This window comes from Girardinichthys multiradiatus, chromosome 2, assembly GCF_021462225.1.
Source record: "Girardinichthys multiradiatus isolate DD_20200921_A chromosome 2, DD_fGirMul_XY1, whole genome shotgun sequence".
Lineage (NCBI taxonomy): Eukaryota > Metazoa > Chordata > Actinopteri > Cyprinodontiformes > Goodeidae > Girardinichthys > Girardinichthys multiradiatus.
In genome coordinates, this window is record NC_061795.1 from 10827401 (window position 1) to 10850282 (window position 22882).

General features: G+C 40.9%; 1 protein-coding gene across 10 annotated transcripts in view; it reads right to left on the reverse strand.

Annotated features, from left to right (window-relative positions):
• Nucleotides 1-325: 325 nt before the first annotated feature.
• Nucleotides 326-22882, reverse strand: part of bcar1 (BCAR1 scaffold protein, Cas family member) — a 191361-nt gene continuing 168804 nt past the window's right edge. For all 10 annotated transcript variants that reach the window (XM_047380820.1, XM_047380874.1, XM_047380860.1 and 7 more), the window contains 6 exons: nucleotides 13995-14144; nucleotides 11308-11403; nucleotides 10490-10873; nucleotides 5666-6535; nucleotides 3035-3124; nucleotides 326-1644 (listed from right to left, as the gene is read on the reverse strand). In XM_047380820.1, the coding sequence (XP_047236776.1) occupies nucleotides 1099-1644; nucleotides 3035-3124; nucleotides 5666-6535; nucleotides 10490-10873; nucleotides 11308-11403; nucleotides 13995-14144 (2136 nt within the window). In that variant the 3' untranslated portion in view covers nucleotides 326-1098. The remainder of the gene's footprint in view (nucleotides 1645-3034; nucleotides 3125-5665; nucleotides 6536-10489; nucleotides 10874-11307; nucleotides 11404-13994; nucleotides 14145-22882) is intronic.

Here is a 22882-nt window from a genome sequence, read left to right on the forward strand (position 1 = left end):
TATAATTTCTCCCAAAGACAGTGAATGATATTAGTAGTGCTGTTGGACTAATATTTTGAACACATCTTTTGATCAGTTGTTGTTAAAAAATGTCTCCTTCAGGTGTGTCCACAATCTGTGAAGTATGTATATTTGTGTCAGAAACAATATTAAAATGTTAGACTCCCAAACGTTTGTAACTTTCCCACAGCTGATTGTACAGAATCCATTTTCATTCTTCTGCCTCTTACGGAGGCACCCGGAACACTGGACTGGAAAGCTCTGGAGACTCAGCTACAATTAATTGTTTCATTGTATGGCAACCAGAAGAAACACAACGAGCAGATTGATTGCATTGGTGTATTTAACGTTTTACACATTAGTGGAATACATGCCTTTTACAAAACAACATAGATACAGTTTGTCAAACAAAAAAAAGAAAATCATGGGAGATGGCACTGATGATATTCTAACTGCACCTGCAGCTTTACACTTTTGGGGACGTTTTGGGGAGCAGGTGGGACAGCTATCATAGTTTGAGCCACTGGGGCAACCTCAGATCACCAGATGATTCTAAAAGATGTCTGTCAGGGATAGAGGCACTCACTACAACATAGAGCTATACATAACATCTGGAATTTATACATCAATACCTAGAATGACACAAAGATCAAGAATCAGAGCCATGATTAGAACAGTAAATGCAATAATTAATAACAATAATTGATAATGTCTTAAACTACAAATATGATTTCATATTTCCTTCTTTAAAATGGAAACATTTTATTTTTAGATGCCTTGTTCTTTCTCTTCATCTCACTAAACAGGGAAGTTAAATATTTACACTCATTATTTTACAGCCCACCTAACATATAATGTTACTTTACTGCTGTCTAGTTTGAGAAGTCTAAGCGAGGAATGATCGTAGTGAACACAAAGCGGATGGAGAAGAGAGATAATTCCTGCAGGCCTTAATGCTGCGTCTCAGGAGTTAAAACAAAAAATGTCCTGTTTGGTGTCTAACCTCGCATTACAGGAGTTTTCACCAGTTCCACTGCATGTCATTCAGAAGACTTACTCCTCCCAGCGAGTGAACCAGTGCATTTTGGGTTTGACTTCCTACATCACCAGTAGCTGTCCAAGGACCATCCTAAACTGCTGCGTGCACCCGGCCAGCTCCTTCACCCTCTCCGTCATCTCTCTGGCTGCTCCTGGACAGGGATACTGCAGCGCTGCTGTTTTTGTACTGATTACAATGTCTTTGAGTTTTTCACACAGGGTGTTGCTGCTCTGGGCCACTTGGGCCCTCACCTCCGGAGACTTTGCCTGCCGTGACAACGTGTCCCCGATGAAAACTAGCTTGTGCGCACTGAGGATGACAAATTTGCTGTGTGCCACAAAGATCTTTGGCGGCTGGTTGGAGTTGATGGCACTGAAGAAGGCATCGATGGCATTGGTAACTGTGGTGATGTTCTGCTCACACTGCTCCTGGTAAAAAAGGAGGAACTGGCGGTCACCGTGACACAGCTTGGAGGAGGAGGGCTTTCCAGGGCCATTCTTCAATAGCTGGTTGGCCAGAGGATGGTTCGAAGAAGGAATCCAGCCTGTCATGTCGTTGTTTATTGGCTGGCTGACTTCCTGCTCTAGCCGTTCAAATTGTTTAATCTTAAAAAGGAAGAGGAGCAAAATTTGAGGCTAGGTTTTACTAAGGATTACAAATGATTAAACAATCAGCCATCAACACAAAAACAATTTGGAATCAAGTCAGTCACTGAGCTTTGCAAAGACTTTATCAAGTTCTTTCTCTTCAGATATTAAGATGTAATGCATTTTTCTTAAACTGAATCTAAAAGATTAAACAAAACAAAACTGAACAGTGGGCTGTGGGTCCGATATGCTTTTCTGTTTTTCCATTATTGGTAAAAAAGAAACAAAAGCAGAAGATAATTTGACTGGAAATTGGTCAATTTAATGTACAGGAAAAATAGGCAAAAGTATTCACACCCCTTTGCCATTTGACAATCATCATTATCACAATATTTATTCAAGTTTTATATGATAGAGCAACATAAAGTAGTCCATAATGATAAAAGACAAATATACATGGTACTCAATTATTTCTTCCTGGGGCCTGCATTTCAACTCAGTTCCCTTTACTCTGATACTCCTAAATAAAATATAGTGCAGCCAATGGCCTTTAGAAGACCCCAATCAGTAAATGGGGCCCAGCTGTGTGTAGCTGTATAGGAGTATAAATGCAGCTGTTCTATGAAGACGTCAGAGGTTTGTAAGAGAACATTACAAACCTATGAAGACATTAGAGGTTTGTAAGAGAACATTAGAGAGAGGATGGATCAATTACAGACCTACCACGACATGGGCATCCACCTACACTGACAGACCAAGCAAGAAGCATTGTAAGAGAAACAGCCAAGAGGCCCATGGGTAGTCTGGAAGAGCTGTAGAGATCCACAACTAAGTTGGGTCTGTCACATGGACAGCTATAATGTTCACCTCTCTTAGGACAATGACCCTAAACATACAGTCTGAGCTAAAATGAAATGTATTAGATCAAAGTCTATTCATGTCTGGATCTAAATCCAACTCAAAATCTGTGGCAAGACTTAAAAATTGATGTTCACAGGCACTCCCTATCCAATATGACTAAGTTTGAGCTACCTAGGAAAGAAAAAATGACAAACATTTGAGTCTCTAGATGTGATAATCTAGTAGAAACTAAAAGGTGGTTCCACAAAGTATTGACTCAGAGGAACTGAAAATAAATGCACACCACACTTTTCAGATTCGTATTTGGAACAACAGTTTGTGTCGGTCTATCACACAAAATCCCAATGAAATAAGTTTAGGTTTGTGGCTGTAATTTGTCAAAATGTTAAAATAGTGTAAGGGTATGAAGACCTTTGCAAGGCCTTTGTGGGAAGTGCGATTAACAGCTGATTTTTTTCCAGGCTTATAGTAACTTGTTTATGCTGCCTTCTGGGATTTATCAGTTAAACAAACAGTGGATCAAAGACAGTAGAACCCATCCACATACCTGTTGCTGTTCCAGTTGTGTCTTGTTGAGTCTGATAATGTTTCCTTTCTCCAGGAGCTGTTTTTGGTTCTTCTCAAACTCTTCCTTTCCCTTGCAGATCAAAACAAAGTAGTTACATTACTGCATCTGCTTCCCACTACAGGAGACAAGAAGAGCTTAATAACATTTTTAGAGCTAAAAGTTGGGACAGAATGGCAGAAGTCTACCACATAAAGGGCTGACAGAGGACAGCAGGGTTCATATTCACAACAAAATTTGCCACACATCATATTTTCATGAAAGACGTCCTAACAAAACAGAGGACAGTTTTTTTTGGTTTTTTTTACATCATTTAGTTTGGCAAGAATATCTTATTTATGAGACAACTTTGAGAAAAACAAACCAAAAATTATTTTATCCATGTTCTGAATGTCTACAGTAATTTTTTACCCTCTTTTTAGCTGTGATTTGAGTTTTATTTTTATCATGCAGAATTAAAATCCAGATTTTTATGAGCAAAACTGCGTGAGGATAGTGGTAAATATAAAATCCTAGAAGATGGCTGGCAAAAAGAAAACAAAACAGCCTCACTTAAAAGTCATAGAGAAGTTGAGCTTTTAAAGCTGTGCACCGACTGTAAGATGCCTTCTGGACATCAAGAGGGATAGAGAGTTTTATTTGGAAACAAAAAAGTCTAATATTAAGCATGTCTTCTAAACTCCAGTCAGAGTTGTCACACATGTATAAACTGGCAGTGTCAATATTTCCAGCAGGTTACATCAGTGAGACATACACTGAGGTGAGGCTATGCTTACAAGCTATCTTGTGGACATTTGGGATCATTTGAGATGGAGTTGAATTTATATTTATAAAAGAAGACAACAGATGATTACACCTCATACTATAGAACCACAACTAACATGCAATATTGATCAGGGCCTATAGAGAAGTTTCATCAGGTCATCTATACACCTCCCCCTCGGAGGTGTATAGATCTGATCTTGCTAATCTAAGCTAAATGTATGGGTCTACCAGCTGTACGAAACGTATGGTAGATTAAACTTTAAGTTGTTGACTTAACGTAGCCTTATTTCAGTGTGGTCATCTTTGGATAATGTTGTTTCCCCCATGCGTTGACTCTAGCTGGTGCAATTGAATTTCAATCTGTTAATGACTGCATTGATTTAATTATAGGCGTCTATTTAAACTGAACCTGTCTTGTCTATTAAGGTGACATTCGTTCTAAATTGGCATGGGCCAGTTACTGGTACACCACAGTTTTAAAAGTCATGGTTTCAAAATTTCTGTCAAATTTCTGTCATGCCACTCATATGGTTTTTTTTTTATATGAAAAGCCAGACAAGGTTTTGGAGGAATTAAGTTTCTCCCGGCTGTATGAAGCACAGCTGCTCTGTGTTCTATAAAGAGCAGAACAACAAAGCAAAGTAAGACATAACATTTAAAACAACACACGATATTCAGTGCAATAAGCATGTTTACGGAATAACCACTACTAGATCGTGCAGTTTTTTTATATTCCATATTCTGTGCTAGTCTTCCACCACTGTGGAAATCTGAAAATAAATCTATAAAGGAATATTATTTTAGCTAACACTGACTTGAATTGGATCTCTACTTGATGTAATTAACGGGAATTTAATTTTTTATTTTTCTTAATATCTGTAGCCAAAAAACATATATATTTTTTTAAACCACTGACTGAGTGGTTTCATGTGATTGTCAACACACCCATTGTTTCCTCTCGGTCTCTGTATGTGTGTAAATATATCAAAATACCATTTAAAAAATGTCATAGTCAACATTAACTGTAATCATCAAAAAATATTTTAGGAGCTGCAATGTAAAAACTGTAGCTTTTCCATTTTAAATAATAGCAATTAGATCATGTGGTACAATTCTGTTTTAAGTTTTAGTGTTAAAACCGTGATCCTATGAAACTGTACTTAAGGTTTGCGTACTGAGTGAATGTCATACTGACCCAAAGCTATATTTAAAATAAAAAAACTGAACTGAATTTAATAGACGTTGCTTAGAAGCATTTTAAAGCCTGAAATGGCCTAGAACTTCATTGGTTCAATGATTAACCAACTGATAAACATTTCTAATTTAGAATAAGTCAAAATACTGCCAAAAATATAACAAAATTTCATTTACACTAATAAGACAAAACATTACCTACGATTACAGAACAAGGAACATGTGGAGAACATCAATGTTTTAAAAGTAAGGTCCTGTCCACACTGACAAACATTTAGCAAAACAGAAATTTTCTGCTGCATTTGCACCTCCCGTCTAAAAACCCAAATCCACCCAAAAACAGAAAAATCCCTTTTGATATAATGCATGCTAGGTAATGTATTTTTACACAACCTGGCATCGATCAAAAAAGCTGGTGTAAATTACGACTCTTGGCATTTTTGACGCCAGATGGTGAAATTTTACGCCATTTTTTTTCTCATTTTGTGTGCCAACCAACTGCCGTAATTTGATTTTAAGGGCTTGCCATACATACATCATTTAACACATTACACTGATCTGCGAAGAAGTTTGTGTCAGGCCCTGCTGGAAAGTGTCTTGCATAAGAGACTTAATAGATAATAAGGTCAGACTTATGTGTGTCTGTAGATGTACCTGTAAATGGACGTAATCATAGTCCTCCATCCAGCCTTCTTCTGTGACCTCATATGGCCTGTCCACGCCATCCTCCTCATCTGCAGCTGTAAATTTTGGTGGAGAAGGGAGGGGCCGTGACTGAATATGCACTTTCTCCCCTGCCTGGTAGGTTCCACTACTTGATCCTGTCATGTGACCGCTCATCTCCCCTGGGATTGGAGGAAGGGGCAGCTGCTGCTGCCGAGTTGTCCTTTTAAAGAGCAGTGAGGCATTACCATGGAGAAACGAGGCAAGCTGCTTGGCGTCATCAGGGATGCCTCTGGCTGTCATTATCAGTCGATCTAAGTCATCCCCTCCTGGAGGTGGAGTTGACAATGCTGTGGGTGACCATGAGAGGCTGTCTAAGCTTTGACTGTGCCGAATCAAATTCTGGAAGACGTCCTCCATCTTTCCCACTTGCCGGCCCAGCTTGGTCTGCAGTGAGCGATCTGTTGCCTGGGAAGCATTTGCAACAGCGCCCCGAGCAAATTCTAGGAAGTCTCGGACAGTGGCTCGCACCCGGTCAGCAGCCTGATGAAGGGCTGTAAGGTTTTCCTCCAGGTGAGCAGGGCTCCTCCAGTTGCCTGTGATGAACGACATCATGAGGTAAACACTGGACTCAACAGCCTGCTGTAGGCGAGACAGTCGCTCCATGGCCTGATCAAGGTCCAACATGAGCGGTTTTCCTTGGATGGAGCTAGAGGAAGGAACTGAGGAGGTGTCCCGGACAGGAACCATGTCTAACGAAGAAGAAGAGTGGTTGCTGCGTGTGCTTCCTGTGCTTGAAGCAGACAGCCGCTTAAAAGACATGGTCAGCTCCTCAGCATTGGACTGGGCATCACGAACAACCTAGAAAACAGGGCACTGAAATAATGTTCTGCATTGTGGAACAAGGGATGTAAGAATCACATATTATATATCTAAAAGGATAATAACTCATTAACATATTTTAACAACAAATGAATTGCATTTCTTTGAAGAATTCTGATGAACAGTTGACCAAGAAACTAATTAAGCTGTTAAGCACACTAAAATGAGCTGGGAAAGGATTGACTGAAGTTTTTAGAGTATGGTTCTATTTGGATAGTTGGTGTCTTATCTACATTAGAGGACACCTGATACAGCTTAAGGTTAAAAAAAGGAAGAATATTTTGGCTTAGGAAGTACAAGGAATGACAATGAAAGTGAAACACCTGTCATTTTAGTGTGGGAGGTTTCATGGCTAAATTGGACCATCCTGGTAGCCAGTCTTCATTGATTGCACATTGCACCAGTAAGAGCAGAGTGTGAAGGTTCAATTAGCAGGGTAAGAGCACAGTTTTGCTCAAAATATTGAAATGCACACAACATTATGGGTGACATACCAGAGTTCAAAAGAGGACAAATTGTTGGTGCACGTCTTGCTGGCGCATCTGTGACCAAGACGGCAAGTTTTTGTGATGTATCAAGAGCCACGGTATCCAGGGTAATGTCAGCATACCACCAAGAAGGACGAACCACATCCAACAGGATTAACTGTGGACGCAAGAGGAAGCTGTCTGAAAGGGATGTTTGGGTGCAAACCTGGATTGTATCCAAAAAACATAAAACCACGGCTGCCCAAATCACGGCAGAATTAAATGTGCACCTCAACTCTCCTGTTTCCACCAGAACTGTCTGTCGAGAGCTCCACAGGGTCAACATACACGGCCGGGCTGCTATAGCCAAACCTTTGGTCACTCATGCCAATGCAAAATGTCGGTTTCAATGGTGCAAGGAGCGCAAATCTTGGGCTGTGGACAATGTGAAACATGTATTGTTCTCTGATGAGTCCACCTTTACTGTTTTCCCCACATCCGGGAGAGTTACGGTGTGGAGGAGCCCCAAAGAAGCGTATCACCCAGACTGTTGCATGCCCAGAGTGAAGCATGGGGGTGGATCAGTGATGGTTTGGGCTGCCATATCATGGCATTCCCTTGGCCCAATACTTGTGCTAGTTGGGCGCGTCACTGCCAAGGACTACAGAACCATTCTTGAGGACCATGTGCATCCAATGGTTCAAACATTGTATCCTGAAGGTGGTGCTGTGTATCAGGATGACAATGCACCAATACACACAGCAAGACTGGTGAAAGATTGGTTTGATGAACATGAAAGTGAAGTTGAACATCTCCCATGGCCTGCGATCTAAATATTATTGAGCCACTTTGGGGTGTTTTGGAGGAGTGAGTCAGGAAACGTTTTCCTCCACCAGTATTATGTAGTGACCTGGCCACTATAATGCAAGACGAATGGCTCCCTCTGACCACTGTGCAGGACTTGTATATGTCATTCCCAAGACAAACTGACGCTGTATTGGCCGCATAAGGAGGCCCTACACCATACTGATAAATTATTGTGGTCTAAAACCAGGTGTTTCAGTTTCATTGTCCAACCCCTGTATCTGTATTGATGGTTAGAAGTTTACATTATTAACGCTGAAAAGCATATTGTTTTTTAATTTAGTTCTTCCTTTGCCACATTTTGCAGTTTTCATCTCTTGGCACTAAGACTTTTGTCAACAAAAGAAAGGAGCAATGTGCAAAGGGTTGACAGCCTGATTTCTTTAAAATAATCAACAACAATTCACTCACACTGTACAGCAGAGGTTTCGCCAAATACCACGTCACTATATACTCAAAATACCGCCAAATTGAAAGATATTTTAAAGCATTTATTTGGTATTGGTCAGCTGTAAAGCAGTAGGACTCAGAATTAAACAGAACTTGTTTGTCTCAGAATTCTGAGTGGGAAACAAGAGAATACTCAACAACACAAACCTTCAAACTCAAAATGCTATATTAAACTTAGAGATGGTCATCACATACCACTATAAAACCCTCTTTAGGACATCCAGATACCAGCACTTTCTCCTGGTTTAGTGTCATCCATGTCTGCCTGTACTGGGAGTGCTTTAAAATGTCTACAATACATTTTCTTTTAAGTTTCTGATGAAACAGAGATACATGAGCTTCATTGGCATTTTTTTTTTTGCTTGTCTTAAATATGACTTTAGATCACAGAAAACATGTGTATTTACCTAGCAAATAACTAGCATGTGTTATTGTGATTTTTAGAAAAAAGGTGGTTCTTGAGTCACATTTTGAGAACCTACAGTATTGAAATTGTATTAACTTTCACCAGCAAGAGGTTGCTGTTAATTATTTTTGCTTTGAACCTGTTTGGTATTAGTCAGCTGACCGAGACTGAAATACGAACCACAATCTGCAGAAATAGGCTTTATTTAAAATTCAGAAAAGTAGACTTAAAATAAATAAAATTATAAGCCAGACTTTAATGGGGGGAAGGACATTTATTTATCCCTTCCCTGTAAATGAAAGGATACTTGGTTTTCCTGTCTGTAAAGGACCTGCTGTCGTCTATGGCATGAGTATTACACATTTCTGTTTAAGTTATTCTGACCAGATTAAGCATAACATGCTTTGTTTTGCTTTGTCTGTTTCACATAAAAAGTCTGTGTTACAGATGTTAACTGTAAATTACAGGGTCTATGCTGTACAGTGCAGATATGACTTTAAAAGACATGACATTTTAGAGATAAGAACTATTTTAGGATGGTCTGGTCCCCTTTGTGACTAGCTGTTAGTTCACTGGGATGTTCAAAATCTTTTCCTCTTTTCCAATCTGAGATTGCTAAGGAATGAAGCATTTTATTTAGATGTATCACAGAAAGGGGGTCTGAATACAAATGCACACACATTATTTTGTGTTGGTCTATGACACCAAACCTCAATAAAATACACTGAAGTATATGGTTGTAACCTGGCAAGGCATGTAAGCTACTAAATAATCATCACCTCTCCACAAAAGCTACAGTTTCTCATTGAGCTAAGCTAAGATAAAGTAAGATGCCAGAAACTCAGCTAACAGCAAGAGCAAAGGTTCATCAACGTCTCTTTAATCAATCTAGATACTTCTTTACAATGTGTGCATGAAGATGAAATATTAGTTTTACCAGAAAATGCATGGATTAATTAATCGCATGATAAGTTAAAATGAGCTTGATAATTTCTGTTTGGATGTTTGTTTGTTTTCCTTCTGTCTCCCTCTCCTACTCTTAAAGAGATTGGGTGACCCCTCCCCTTCTCGTTTCCATAGCGTAGGGAGGATGCGACAGCTGTAGTGTTACAGCACTTTTGGATTCAAACCAATTTACCATGGTGAACCACACTTAACGTGGTATGTCGCATTTGCTGTAAAACAGCAGCAACTAAAAGCAGTAATACAGCAAACATGCATCTGCACCTAAAACACAATCATCCAATGCAGTTTTCTCACCTGGGAAAAAAAAAAAAAAAACTACAACCGGGTCGTCTTCGTCTACCCAGCAGTCCACGATGACTGGAGTGTTTAATCGTTTAATCTGACAGACTAAAGTAGCTACAGATTCAAACATGGCTTGTTGAGGCATCTGCTGTTATTCAAATAAATGCTTTTGTTGTTAGTTCGCATTTTTTGTTTTTAACACTGGCAGTTTTTGTGTTTTCCCTGTCTAAGCCTAATGATTAATATTCTTTGAAGGACAATTTTGTTTACAAAGACTTCATAATCCATTCTATTAATTATTTTGGTTGTTTATTTATTTGTATATTTAAAATGTCTTCCAGTTCCAGTGTTAAATGTTCTTTAGAAATTGAAGTTTACTGATCTTTGAGAGGGTATAACTACTTGCATTATTATTTCATTATCATTATATTAGTTGAAAATGTTTTCCAAACCACAATATTATCGTTTATTGCAAACAAAATTGTGAAGTAGCACTACCTGTGGTGGGACATCATAGACATACTGGTCTCCCCTCTCACCCCCTCTGTCCTCTCGTTCCCGTGGGAAGTCATACACATCCTGGCTGGGGAGGCCTCCACAACGCAAGGCGGCTGGGATGTCATAGATCTCCTGCGTGGCCTGCCTGACTGCACCTCTCTCACCCTGATGATGCTTCTCTGTCAGGATAGGTGGTGGAACATCATAAACGTCTTCTGGAATCGGCAGCTCATCATCATCGCTGACGTTGTGCTGGTACTGGTCATGAGCAATGGGAACTTGGTGCCTCAGTTTGGCCAAGTGGGGTGGCACGTCATAGGTCTCCTCTCTGATTAACTGACCATCAGGAACATCTTTACTCACTGATGGAGGGAAGTCATACACCTGACAAAACAGAAGAAAGGTTGAAATAGAAAAGATTATTGAAAGAACAAACATATATTCACATTTTTGTTCTAAAGCTTATGTTTTGTTTAAAAAGAAGGTCAAAGGGCATGTGGACCGCTCTGGTAATTTTGTCTACAATGAAATTATTTAATAATCTAAGTCCTGACAAGGAACATTGAAAGACAGGTGTTCATACATTATATAAAGAAACAAACCTGCTCATCATAAAGGTTGAAATTGAAATGATTGTTAGATAAAAATATTCAAGATTAGAAATGCAATATTTTCCAATTTTTTGGTTCTCTGCATTCTCTGTATTTGTTTTTTTTTTTTCCAGATAAACAATTAACCAATGATAAGTAAGTGTAGTAATACATGCAGCTTTTGGTGAGTAATAGCTGTATTTTACAACACAAATTCCACAGCCTTACAGTTTGCTGGGGGTTCTTCTCTGTGATTGCTAGGGTGTCATATATGTCTTGACCACTAGATGGCCCTTTTACCACCATAGGGGGAGTGTCATACACCTAGAAACAGAGAAGAAGACAAACATGGAAAAATATGGTAAGTATTGTATCTCATTGTATGTTCCAGCATACATGTAACTGGAACTACACAAAACCACACATTCACAAATTTCACGTATATATCACCATGGCGATTATAGCTGATGCTGCATGTTTCTGTCTCTCGTTACTTCAATGACTATTAAGCTCATTTTGGACTGTTCTCCATGTGAGCTCTCATTAAACAGTTTGATGGGCAAGTCAGCAGATGGAAATTATTTAGTGTAAATACAATTGTCGCAGCGACTTATACATAAAACCAGATGCCTTTCTTCTTGAAGACCTATATGCTTCTCAAACTGCTGGTGTTGAGCTTGGATCATAGTAGAAGGGCACAAATCACATTTATGTTTTTTTTTTTAGGAATTTAATAAATGTATTTTGTGCTCAAATGATTCCCATTTGGGAAGGTTGAACTGTGAATTATGACAGATTATGACCCCTGATTAAGCTACAATAACTCTGAGCAACCTCCTGCTGGTAGAGTTTATTTATTGGAGTTGGCTGGAAAGTGCATAGAAAACATCCCCGCTGGTAGAATTAAAAGCTCTTCTTTTTCTATGTGTCTCAGGAATTCCATCTAACTGGATGCATCAAGTTAGAACACCCACTGCTTTCTTTGTGAAAGGCCCATAAAATCTATGATTTTAAGCCCTGAATACAGACTGTCAGGAAGACTTTCTCTACTGGCTTGGACTTTGAGCTCATAAACATATCCATCCAAATGTTTTTCATTGAGAAATATTTGTTTCTTTGAAAATTTGAAAGCACAACATGCATGTGTGCACACACACACACACACTCTTGTTTTGCTATATGTAGTGAGGACCATGTGTTGACTCCCATGGACTTCCATTGATTTTCTGTCATTTTCAACCCTTTCTATGACCTAACCCTGACAATAACCCTAAACCTAACCATTACCAGTGCATGCCTAACCCTAACCTTAACCTAAAGTCAATTCACACCTTAGTCCTAAACCTAACCGTTAGCAAAATAGGTTGTGAGGACCAGCAAAATGTCCTCACTTTGGTACAAACGGTCCTCAATTTGATGGTGAAATTGGGAAAATGGTTCTCACTGTGATGCCAAGACAGGAACACACACACACACACACACACACACACACACACACACACACACACACACACACACACACCATAAAAGAAAATCTACATTCTGATAAGTCAAAAGAGGATGGTCACTAAGATTATAAACCAGTAATATGAGTCCAGATATCCCAGGACAAAAAACAAGGAAGATAAAGGGGAAATGGATGGGGGCAGAGGCAAGAGATAGTTAAATGAGGAAAAGCAGCAGCAGAGCAAAAAGGTCAACCTGACCATGTTTCAACACAATGGTATCATTGGTGTTTTTGCAGTGACCAGTTAAATGAAAACTTATTGTTTGACACCTGAGTAAGTGACTAATGTCATAGCTGACAAAAAGTAGAGCTGTACTGACAGTGTCAGTTTAAAAAAAAATCGCTATTGGCCAAAATCGGAATCGGCAGGTCAAGCTTTTTAGAGATCGTAATCTGTGATTGGCCAGAAAACTGCAATCAGTGCACCTCTAGTACTGAGAAACTAGGTGGTGACTGAAATTGGGAGATTTTCAGCATGATTGTCCCTAACTGGTCACTGGCTGGAGTCACTGGCTCAAAAATGTGTTCTTCTTCCAATCAGTGAATCAGTTGTAAGCACTATGTGGTGCAGTTTCTTAGTGAAGAAAACTGATTGTTAGCTTTTTTCAGTAATCACTTTTAAGGTCTAAAAGTGAAGTCAGAGGGAGCACCCATGTGTATTTGATGTCACTGCTTCAGTTTTGAGTTGTGCATATTCCTAAGATATATTGTTGACATTTAACCTTTGTCTACCATAAACTCAGAGCTGATGGAATTTTTATTTATCCAAAATAGTTTATTAATTATTATTATTCATCACTGAACTGTTTCTAAAAAGACAGAGTTGTGAAAGGTGTTACCTGCAGATTTTATTTTCCTCCTGTAAATACGTTTTCAATTGTATGGTATAAGAAACTACAGGTCAGAAGGAGCAACCATGTGTTAGGAGCTATTTGTAAGGAAATAATATTTGCTTTGGCATGTCTCCTTTTCATTCAGGCTGCAATGAAGATTCAGACTTTCAGCAGATAACAGGAAGGCTGAATGCATCACAGCTAAGCTCTGTTTTATCCTTTATCCTTTTACACACACGGTGTAATGTTGCCTCTGGTTCTATAATAAATAACTAATAATTCCACATGGCAGCATGGTCTAGAAAAAACATTGTGATTGTTGTTCTATAACCTTATATTATGTATAGATCTCAATAATTATGATTATTTTTTGGAATCACCCAAAACTGTTTTAGGCAAGTTAAGGCTTTACAAAAACTGCAGTTTTGAAATTGGCTGCAGAACTTTGACTGGTGGATCTCTGATGAAGGTACTGATGGGTTTCTACAACAGTGAAAATTTGTCAGCTCATTTGTTAGCTAATGTTGGCCCATTGGAGCAAACTGTTTTCCCTGCAATCGCACACAAACACTGACCTGGGTGCTGTACTGCTGGCGGGTGGGTGGTACATCATAAATGTCTTGCTGGGCCGGAGGCTGATGTCTGGGTGGGACGTCATACTCGCCTTTGTCGGCTTTCACTGGGTCGTACACATAAACCTGTCCAACTCGAGTGGGAACAACCACCTGCACACAGCAGCACAGGAACAGAACACACAACTTAGACTCAAAATAAGAAAAATAATTAACCATATCATTTTTTATTGTAACACCAGCAACAGCCTGAGCAACAGAAGAAGAGAAAATTTGACTGAGAAGATCAAACTCAACACTTATTCACGACCTCTAAGGAGCATGCATTTCTAACACTATAGCAACGTGCAAAGGTCACAGTTAACAGCCACGTCAGAGTGATCGTTCATAAGAGAAAAAAAGCTTGCACATCTTTGACTAAGAATGGGAATTTGTTGCCTTCACACTGAATGAACAGAGACTAAAGGTTGTTACGTCTCATCACAACACAGGGCGGACACAGAAAAAAAAACACAGCCAATAACAACAGCGAAGAGGTCCAGTCATTGTTGTCGTGGGAACCAGACTGACCTATAGTGTGCCTGTTTCAACTGTGAGTTACATGGTTTGAGTGGAGAGTCAACCGATCCGCCTGGAAAATCCCAAGGCAGGACCAGTTGGAAACTCACAACATCTTCATCTTTTTAAAGCAGGCAGTTAAATTCATTAAATTCAGAAAACACAAATTTATTTGCTGTGGACAACAGATTTTTAAAGAGAAATATATATTTACATGATTTTACTTTGAGTTGACGATGAGAATCCAGAAACCTCTGTACACTGGCAGGTAGAAATATTGTGCATGAGTGATGATCAATACGTAAAAGGACTAAAGTGACTATTTAGTATCATTATTTGACGTCACTGCTTCAGTTTTAAGTAGTGCATATTGTTGATATATTGATATATTGTTGACATTAAACATCTGTCTACCATAACCTCTGATGGAATTTTTATTTATCCAAAATAGCTTATTACATATTATTATTAATTACTGAACTGAGACAGATGTGCGAAAGGTGTTACCTGCAGATTTTCATTTCCTCCTTTAAATATGTTTTCAATTATATGGCAGATGAAACTACAGGTCCTAAAAATGTTTTGTCAACTCTAAGGAAAGTGCATAAACGGATCTGTGAAAGCATTTGTGTCTATGCACAGTGAGTGTTGAGCTCCGTCTTTAATAAGGAGCTGGGGAAGGAACAAGAAACTAATTCAATTGGACACTTAAAGAGAACTGTGGCATAGGGCCAGTCCTGTAGTGTACTAGTCCTGTAGTCAGACATTTATGTCTCTTTTTAAAGTCATAAAGGCATAATTGTATAACTGTGGAGATTTTTCATTCCGGTGTGGGTTTGGGGATACTTAAGTTCTCCTACAGCTTAGACTCTAACCTGTGTTTAAAATTAAGTTGTAATTTTCTGTATTTTTCTCTTATTGTGTAAAGTTGGCATTAGTGGTTTTAAATCAGTCTGATTGTACTCGTACTCGTCGTCTTCCGCTTATCTGGGACCGGGTCGTGGGGGCAGCAGACTCAGTTGAGACACCCAGACGTCCCTCTTCCCAAACACCTCCTCCAGCTCCTCCGGGGGGAGCCCAAGGCGTTCCCAGGCCAGCCGAGAGACAGAGTCCCTCCAGTGTACCCTGGGCCGTCCCCTAGGCCTCCTCCCAGTGGGACGTGTCTGGAACACCTCCCAAGGAAGGCATCCAGTATAGATGCCCGAGCCACCTCAACTGGCTCCTCGATGTGGAGGATCAGCGGCTCTACTCCGAGCCCCTCCCGGATGGCGAAGCTTCTCACCCTATCTCAAATGGTGCGTTCACACCGAACGCAAATTCTGCGATAGGAGTGGCCTCCCACCCCAACTATGAACGGTGTTGGCGAAGCACTGCTTCCCCCTCCTGAGTCACCGGACGGTTTGCCAGAATCGCTTCAAGGCCAACCGGTAGTCCCTCTCCATGGCCTCACCGAACTCCTCCCGGGCCCGGGTTTTTACCTCTGCCACATCCCGGGCTGCAGCACGCTTGGCCTCACAGTACCCGTCAGCCGACTCAGGAGTCCCACAAGCCAACCACAGCCGATAGGACTCCTTCTTCAGCTTGACAGCATCCCTTACTGCCGGTCTCCACCACCGGGTTCTGGGATTGCTGCCGCGACAGGGACCGCAGACCTTACGGCCACAGCTACGGGCACCAGCATCGACAATAGATGCGGAGAACATGGTCCACCCGGACTCTATGTCTCCAACATCCCCCGGAATCTGGTCAAAGCTCTCCCGGAGGTGGGAGTTGAATATATCCCTGGCCGAGGGCTCCGCCAGGCGTTCCCTGCAGACCCTCACTATGTGCTTGGGCCTGCCAAGTCTGTCCAGCTTTCTCCTCCTCCAGCGGATCCAACTCACCACCAGGTGGTGATCAGAGGACAGCTCAGCCCCTCTCTTCACCCAAGTGTCCAAAACATGTGGCCGAAGGTCACTGTCCAGCACCCCCGACATGGACACCAAGAAGGCCGAGCACTCTGCACTACTGCTTGGCCTGTAGGCCGAAACAACAGATAGAGACCTATCCCCAACCCGAAGGTGCAGGGATGCGAGCCTCTCATCCACTGGGGTACACCCCAACACGAGACGGCTGAGCTGGGGGGCACCAAGCAAACCCACACCAGCCCGCTGCCTCTCCCCGTGGGCCACTCCAGAGTAGAAGAGAGTCCAACTCCTCTGAAGGAGATGGGTTCCAGAGCCCACGCTGTGCGTGGACGCGAGCCCGACTATTTCTAGTCGATATCTCTTGACCTCTCGCAAAAGCTCAGGCTCCTTCCCCCCCAGCGAGGTGACATTCCACGTCCCTAGAGCGAGCCTAAGCATCCGGGGATCAGGCCGCTGAGGTCTCCACCTTCGTCCGCCACCCAATCCTCTTTGCACTGGTCCCTCACGGTTCCCAATGCAGGTGGTGGGCCCACTGGGGGATGGCCTCGCGTCTCTCGTTCAGGCTTGGTCCGGCCGGGTCCCGCGAGGAGCAACTCGGCCACCAGGCGCTCTCCGGCGAGTCCCGACCCCAGGCCTGGCTCCAGGGTGGGACCCCTGCTCTGCCGTACTGGGCGACGTCACGTGCCTCGATATATTAGTCCTCATGAAAGACTCTTGGACCGCTCTTTGTCTGACCCATCACCTAGAGCCCGTTTACCATGGGAGACCCTACCAGGGGCATTTAAGCCCCAGACAACTTAGCCTCTAGGATCATTTGAGCACTCAAACCCCTCCACCACGTTATGGTGGCGGTTCAAGGAGGCCACCTTAATGTGGTGGCCTCTGATTGTTTAGAGGTTATTTAGCATAGAAGTAGAGACAGATCTAAATGGATTTTTCTCTGCTCCATACCAATAATGACATTTAAAGACCAGAGCAGCAAATTTTCAGGTTGGTTATTTTAATTTTATTTGGCTGGGTTTTTTTTTCATCTGCCTAGGTCTTTAACAAGGGATCAGGCTGCTGACAGGTTCTTTACATATTAAACATCTATGTATTAGTAAGCTGAAGTGAGCTGGCTGACACAGCAGCTTTATTTCTCTCAAATTGAAACTATGTGCTCTTGAATTTTGGCAGTAAATTTCCCCCATACAGGTCCACAAAACACATTTGGACTGGTTAGGCAAACTCCCATGAACCCTATTTTAAAAACAGGAAATACCAGCCAAATGTATTAGCTGGTTTGTATCTTGGCATACTTAAATCTGGAACCAACATCCTTTCCTATCCAACATCAGTGAGCCCAAGAACATTAATGTTGCTCATATCTGTATGAATGGGTTAAAAGAAAGAGGAAAGAAACTGCAAATCTGTCTGTCTTCATAACTAGATGCTTTATTTTTATTTGCCTGACACCTATCGGGATCTGTTCTGAGCTTCCATTAACATCTTAGGACATTCTCAGATATTGAATATTAGAAATGTGTGGACAAAATATTCAATTTAACAAACTTGTTGTCAGGATTGGGGGTTTGATGGGTGGACCAAAATGCAGAACATGGCGCGGAGACCGTATGGTGAGTAGATTAAGTTTTTTAATATGAAGGTAACTGACTTACAGGCAGGTAGGCAGGGTTCAAAGTTCAGGCAGGTAATCTCAAGCGTAAGTTCAGGAGGCAAACATACAAAACTACAAGGAGGAACTCGGGAAGACAACTAGGGAAGCGACATAACATAACTGCTATGATTTGGGGTTGTTTGGTTTCTGTTTTTTTCTTATATTTTTCTCACAGTTTATTATTTTCCTGGTCATGCATTAGTTTTTGTCTTCTAGTTCATGTTTTGTCAAGTTTGGTGTTTGGATCTGGTTATGCTTTAGTTTCATGTTTTTCTAGTTTCTGTTAGTTTGTCTTCAAGAGTCTCTGTTTTGCTCCAGTCACGTTTTGTTCTCTCCTGTCTGTTAATTAATTTTATTCGGTCCACCTGCTCCAAGCTAATCTGTCTCCTTGCTCCACCTGGTTCACGCTCCACAAATACACACCTGTTCAGTTACACATTGCGGAAACATTTCAGATCATGTCACCATCTCTGTTCATGTCTTGTTTTTCGGATCATGCCTCCCTGTGTTCAGATCATGCCATGCTGTCTCGCCTGCCTGTTTAATGTTTTGTTCCTGCGTCCTGTTTTGAGTGAGTTTTTTTTTTTTTCTAAAGATTAAATCTTTTGCACTTAACATCATGCTGCCTGCTCGTCTGCATTTTGGGGTACTACGCTGCACTCAGCCTAACAATAACATGAGGAACCAGCGAGGAGTATAGAAAACAAACCAGCTAATAAACAGAGGGAGGTGGAGTGTGAACCAATGATGGAGGAAGGCAGGTAATCAGATGGAAGTGGTAACAGGTGAGGAATTGGACAGCTGGGAGACTGAGGAGGGAATGTGACTAATTACAAGAAGAGGGAAATCGACATGGGGGACAAAGCAAAGAGAACTATACAAAGTAACAAACCTGGGGAAAAGAACTAACTAACCAAAACTAAATATCACAGCCCTGATGGGGAAAGCTACCAGAGCCTAGGCATAAATGAACATAATATAAAACAGAGGGACAAGAGAAGGAACTGACTAACCAGTAAACAAACACAATACACTAAGTGGCTGACTGCAACTAATGATCTGACAGAAGGGAAACTAAACAAAGAGGACTATACTAAAATAATAAACTGGGAAGGGAGAAAATAAACATGAAGAACTAAGCGAGAAAGAACTATATAGAAGTAAGGCAGCAGAGATCAACTAATCTAAAGGGAAACAAAACCTTGAGTGAAACAATAACTGAAGGGGATCTAAGGACAAGGGGAGGAACAACTAAAGGGCACGAGTGAAGCAAAGTAAAACACAGAAAGACAGAAGGACATAACTAAACGAGTGAGTGGAAGGACTAATAAATACGAAGAAGAAGGCAGAAGGAATAAATGACTAAAAACTATAATCAAACTAAGAATCATAACATAAGGAAAACCACTTCACCACAAAACCAAAGCAAAGCCAAAACTGGCAGATCCTGACACTTGTACAGGTCCTTCTCAAAAAATTAGCATATTGTGATAAAGTTCATTATTTTCTATAATGTAATGATGAAAATTTAATATTTATATATTTTAGATTCATTGCACACTAACTGAAATATTTCAGGTCTTTTATTGTCTTAATACGGATGATTTTGGCATACAGCTCATGAAAACCCAAAATTCCTATCTCACAAAATTAGCATATTTCATCCGACCAATAAAAGAAAAGTGTTTTTAATACAAAAAACGTCAACCTTCAAATAATCATGTACAGTTATGCACTCAGTCCAGCGCTGCTTCTCTGTAGCCCGGGTCTGGGGAATGCGGCACCTGTAGCCCATTTCCTGCATATGCCTGTGCACGGTGGCTCTGGATGTTTCTACTCCAGACTCAGTCCACTGCTTCCGCAGGTCCCCCAAGGTCTGGAATCGGCCCTTCTCCACAATCTTCCTCAGGGTCCGGTCACCTCTTCTCGTTGTGCAGTGTTTTCTGCCACACTTTTTCCTTCCTACAGACTTCCCACTGAGGTGCCTTGATACAGCACTCTGGGAACAGCCTATTCGTTCAGAAATGTCTTTCTGTGTCTTACCCTCTTGCTTGAGGGTGTCAATAGTGGCCTTCTGGACAGCAGTCAGGTCGGCAGTCTTAACCATGATTGGGGATTTGAGTGATGAACCAGGCTGGGAGTTTTAAAGGCCTCAGGAATCTTTTGCAGGTGTTTAGAGTTAACTCGTTGATTCAGATAATTAGGTTCATAGCTCGTTTAGAGACCCTTTTAATGATATGCTAATTTTGTGAGATAGGAATTTTGGGTTTCCATGAGCTGTATGCCAAAATAATCCGTATTAAGACAATAAAAGACCTGAAATATTTCAGTTAGTGTGCAATGAATCTAAAATATATGAATGTTAAATTTTCATCATGACAATATGGAAAATAATTAACTTTATCACAATATGCTAATTTTTTGAGAAGGACCTGTATACCATAAGTCATATCTGCCAGGGCTTTCCCCCTGCCTCAGTCTACTTTTACCAGTCCTAACAGCTGTAAAGTGAAACATAAAAACTGAGTTTTAATAAGAGTAAACATCTAAACTAGAAGTGGTATGCGACTATGAAAATGTATCTAATTATTTAGATGCTTTGTAATTAATTATGAATAATCACGTTTTTATCAAATACCAGTATCTGACACAGTGACCAAATTTTTTATTAACCGTCATTAAACAGTGTTCTGATTAAACACCCTACCCGCTAATCTGTCCCACCTTGATGTCCTGCGCAAAGTGCTGCCCTTTGCTCTCATCAGTGGCCCTCCAAACCCAAAAGGGAGAAGAAGTAGTATGTAGCTCACAGATCATTCTGTGCTGTATTCACTTGCACTTGCACCACTTGTTATTTACTCATTTAATCACTACTTCAGACTGTACATGTTTTTTTGAAGACAGAATATATTTCTGTAGTAAATTTATGAAAATGAATGCTTTAAAGTCCCCATCCTAATTTAAACAGCAGAGAATTTGTTCCTTACTGTGTGTTTTAGTTTTATTATTCTTCATGTGCCACGCACTAACAGTCATACTGTCACTGTCAAACGACTTTCAACACAATTGATTGTAGTTGGCTTCAACCCAGATGTCTCTCTTACTCTCTCCCTTTCTCTCTCACACACAACCACACACACACACACACACACACACAATTCAATTCAGTTTTATTTCTATAGCGCCAATTCACAACACATGTTGTCTCAAGGCACTTCACAACAGTCAGGTACATACATTCCAATTAATCCTAACCATTGAACATTGCAGTCGGAGTTAGCTTTTTATTCAAATTGGATAAAAAGTTTTTCTATCTAAGGAAACCCAGCAGATTGCATCCAGTCAGTGACTTGCAGCATTCCCTCCTCCCGGATGAGCATGTAGAGACAGTGGACAGTCACTGGCATTGACTTTGCAGCAATCCCTCATACTGAGCATGCATGTAGCGACAGCGGAGAGGAAAAACTCCCTTTTAACAGGAAGAAACCTCCAGCAGAACCAGGCTCAGTGTGGGCGACCATCTGCCACGACCGACTGGGGGTTTGAGAGAACACAGCAGAGACACAAAAAGAACACAGAAGCACTGATCCAGGAGTACTTTCTATGGGAAGGAAAAGTAAATGTTAATGGATGTAGCTCCTTTAGTCGTTTCACCTAGAAAGAAAGAACACATAAACTCTGAGCCAGTTTTCAAGGTTAGAGTCTGAAAGAGAGCACATAGAGTTTGTTACACTTATGTTCAGTCAATCGCCATGTCTACGAGAGAGAAAGGGTTAAACACTAAAAGACAGGGCTATGTGGATCATCGGTAGTGGGTGAGCATTAAGTTGTTGCCAGCAGAAGCTTGGACGATTCCCCTCTCCAGAAAGGTGTCACAGGTAGACACAGAGCCAGGCCAGGTGTAGCTTCTAGGAAGAGAATAGAGAGAACAAGGTTAAAAGCTGAAATAACAGCAAATAATGCAAAATTGGAGAGTAGTGTGAGAATGTAGCGAAGAAGGTGAAAGTGGTCGTTAACTAGCATAACTACACAGATAGTTTCAGTTCAGATTATTTAGTTAAACGGCGCTTATTTACAACAATGTCGTCTTAAGGAACCCCACAAAGGGTCCCACTGATGGTCATTGTTATACTAAAAACCACAAGGATTGGGATACCTCTCTCTGTCAGAATGATTAAAACCATTGGAAAAGAGAAGGGGTAATACGGGTAGCAGAAATGGAGAGTGTGTTTGCACCTAAACCATAACTGAGCCGGTGTAGGCTAAACCTGACTCCCCCTTACTCCAACCAACAGGGAGGGAGGAAGGCTCCCTCCCTGATAAACTAAGCCACTCTAACTATAAGCTTTATCAAAAAGGAAAGTTTTAAGCCTAGCCTTAAAAGTAGACAGGGTATCTGCCTCACGGACTAAAGCTGGGAGCTGGTTCCACAGGAGAGGAGCCTGATAACTAAAGGATCTGCCTCCCATTCTACTTCTAGAGACTCTAGGAACCACCAGTAAACCTGCAATCTGAGAATGAAGTGCCCTGTTAGGAACATATGGAACCATTAGATCTCTGATGTATGATGGAGCTAGATCATTAAGGGCTTTATATGTGAGGAGGAGAATTTTAAATTCTATTCTAAATTTAACGGGGAGCCAATGAAGGGAAGCTAAAATAAGAGAAATATGATCTCTCTTTTTAATTTTCATCAGAACTCTTGCTGCAGCATTCTGAATCAGCTGAAGGCTTTTAACTGCATTTTGTGGACATCCTTATAGTAAAGA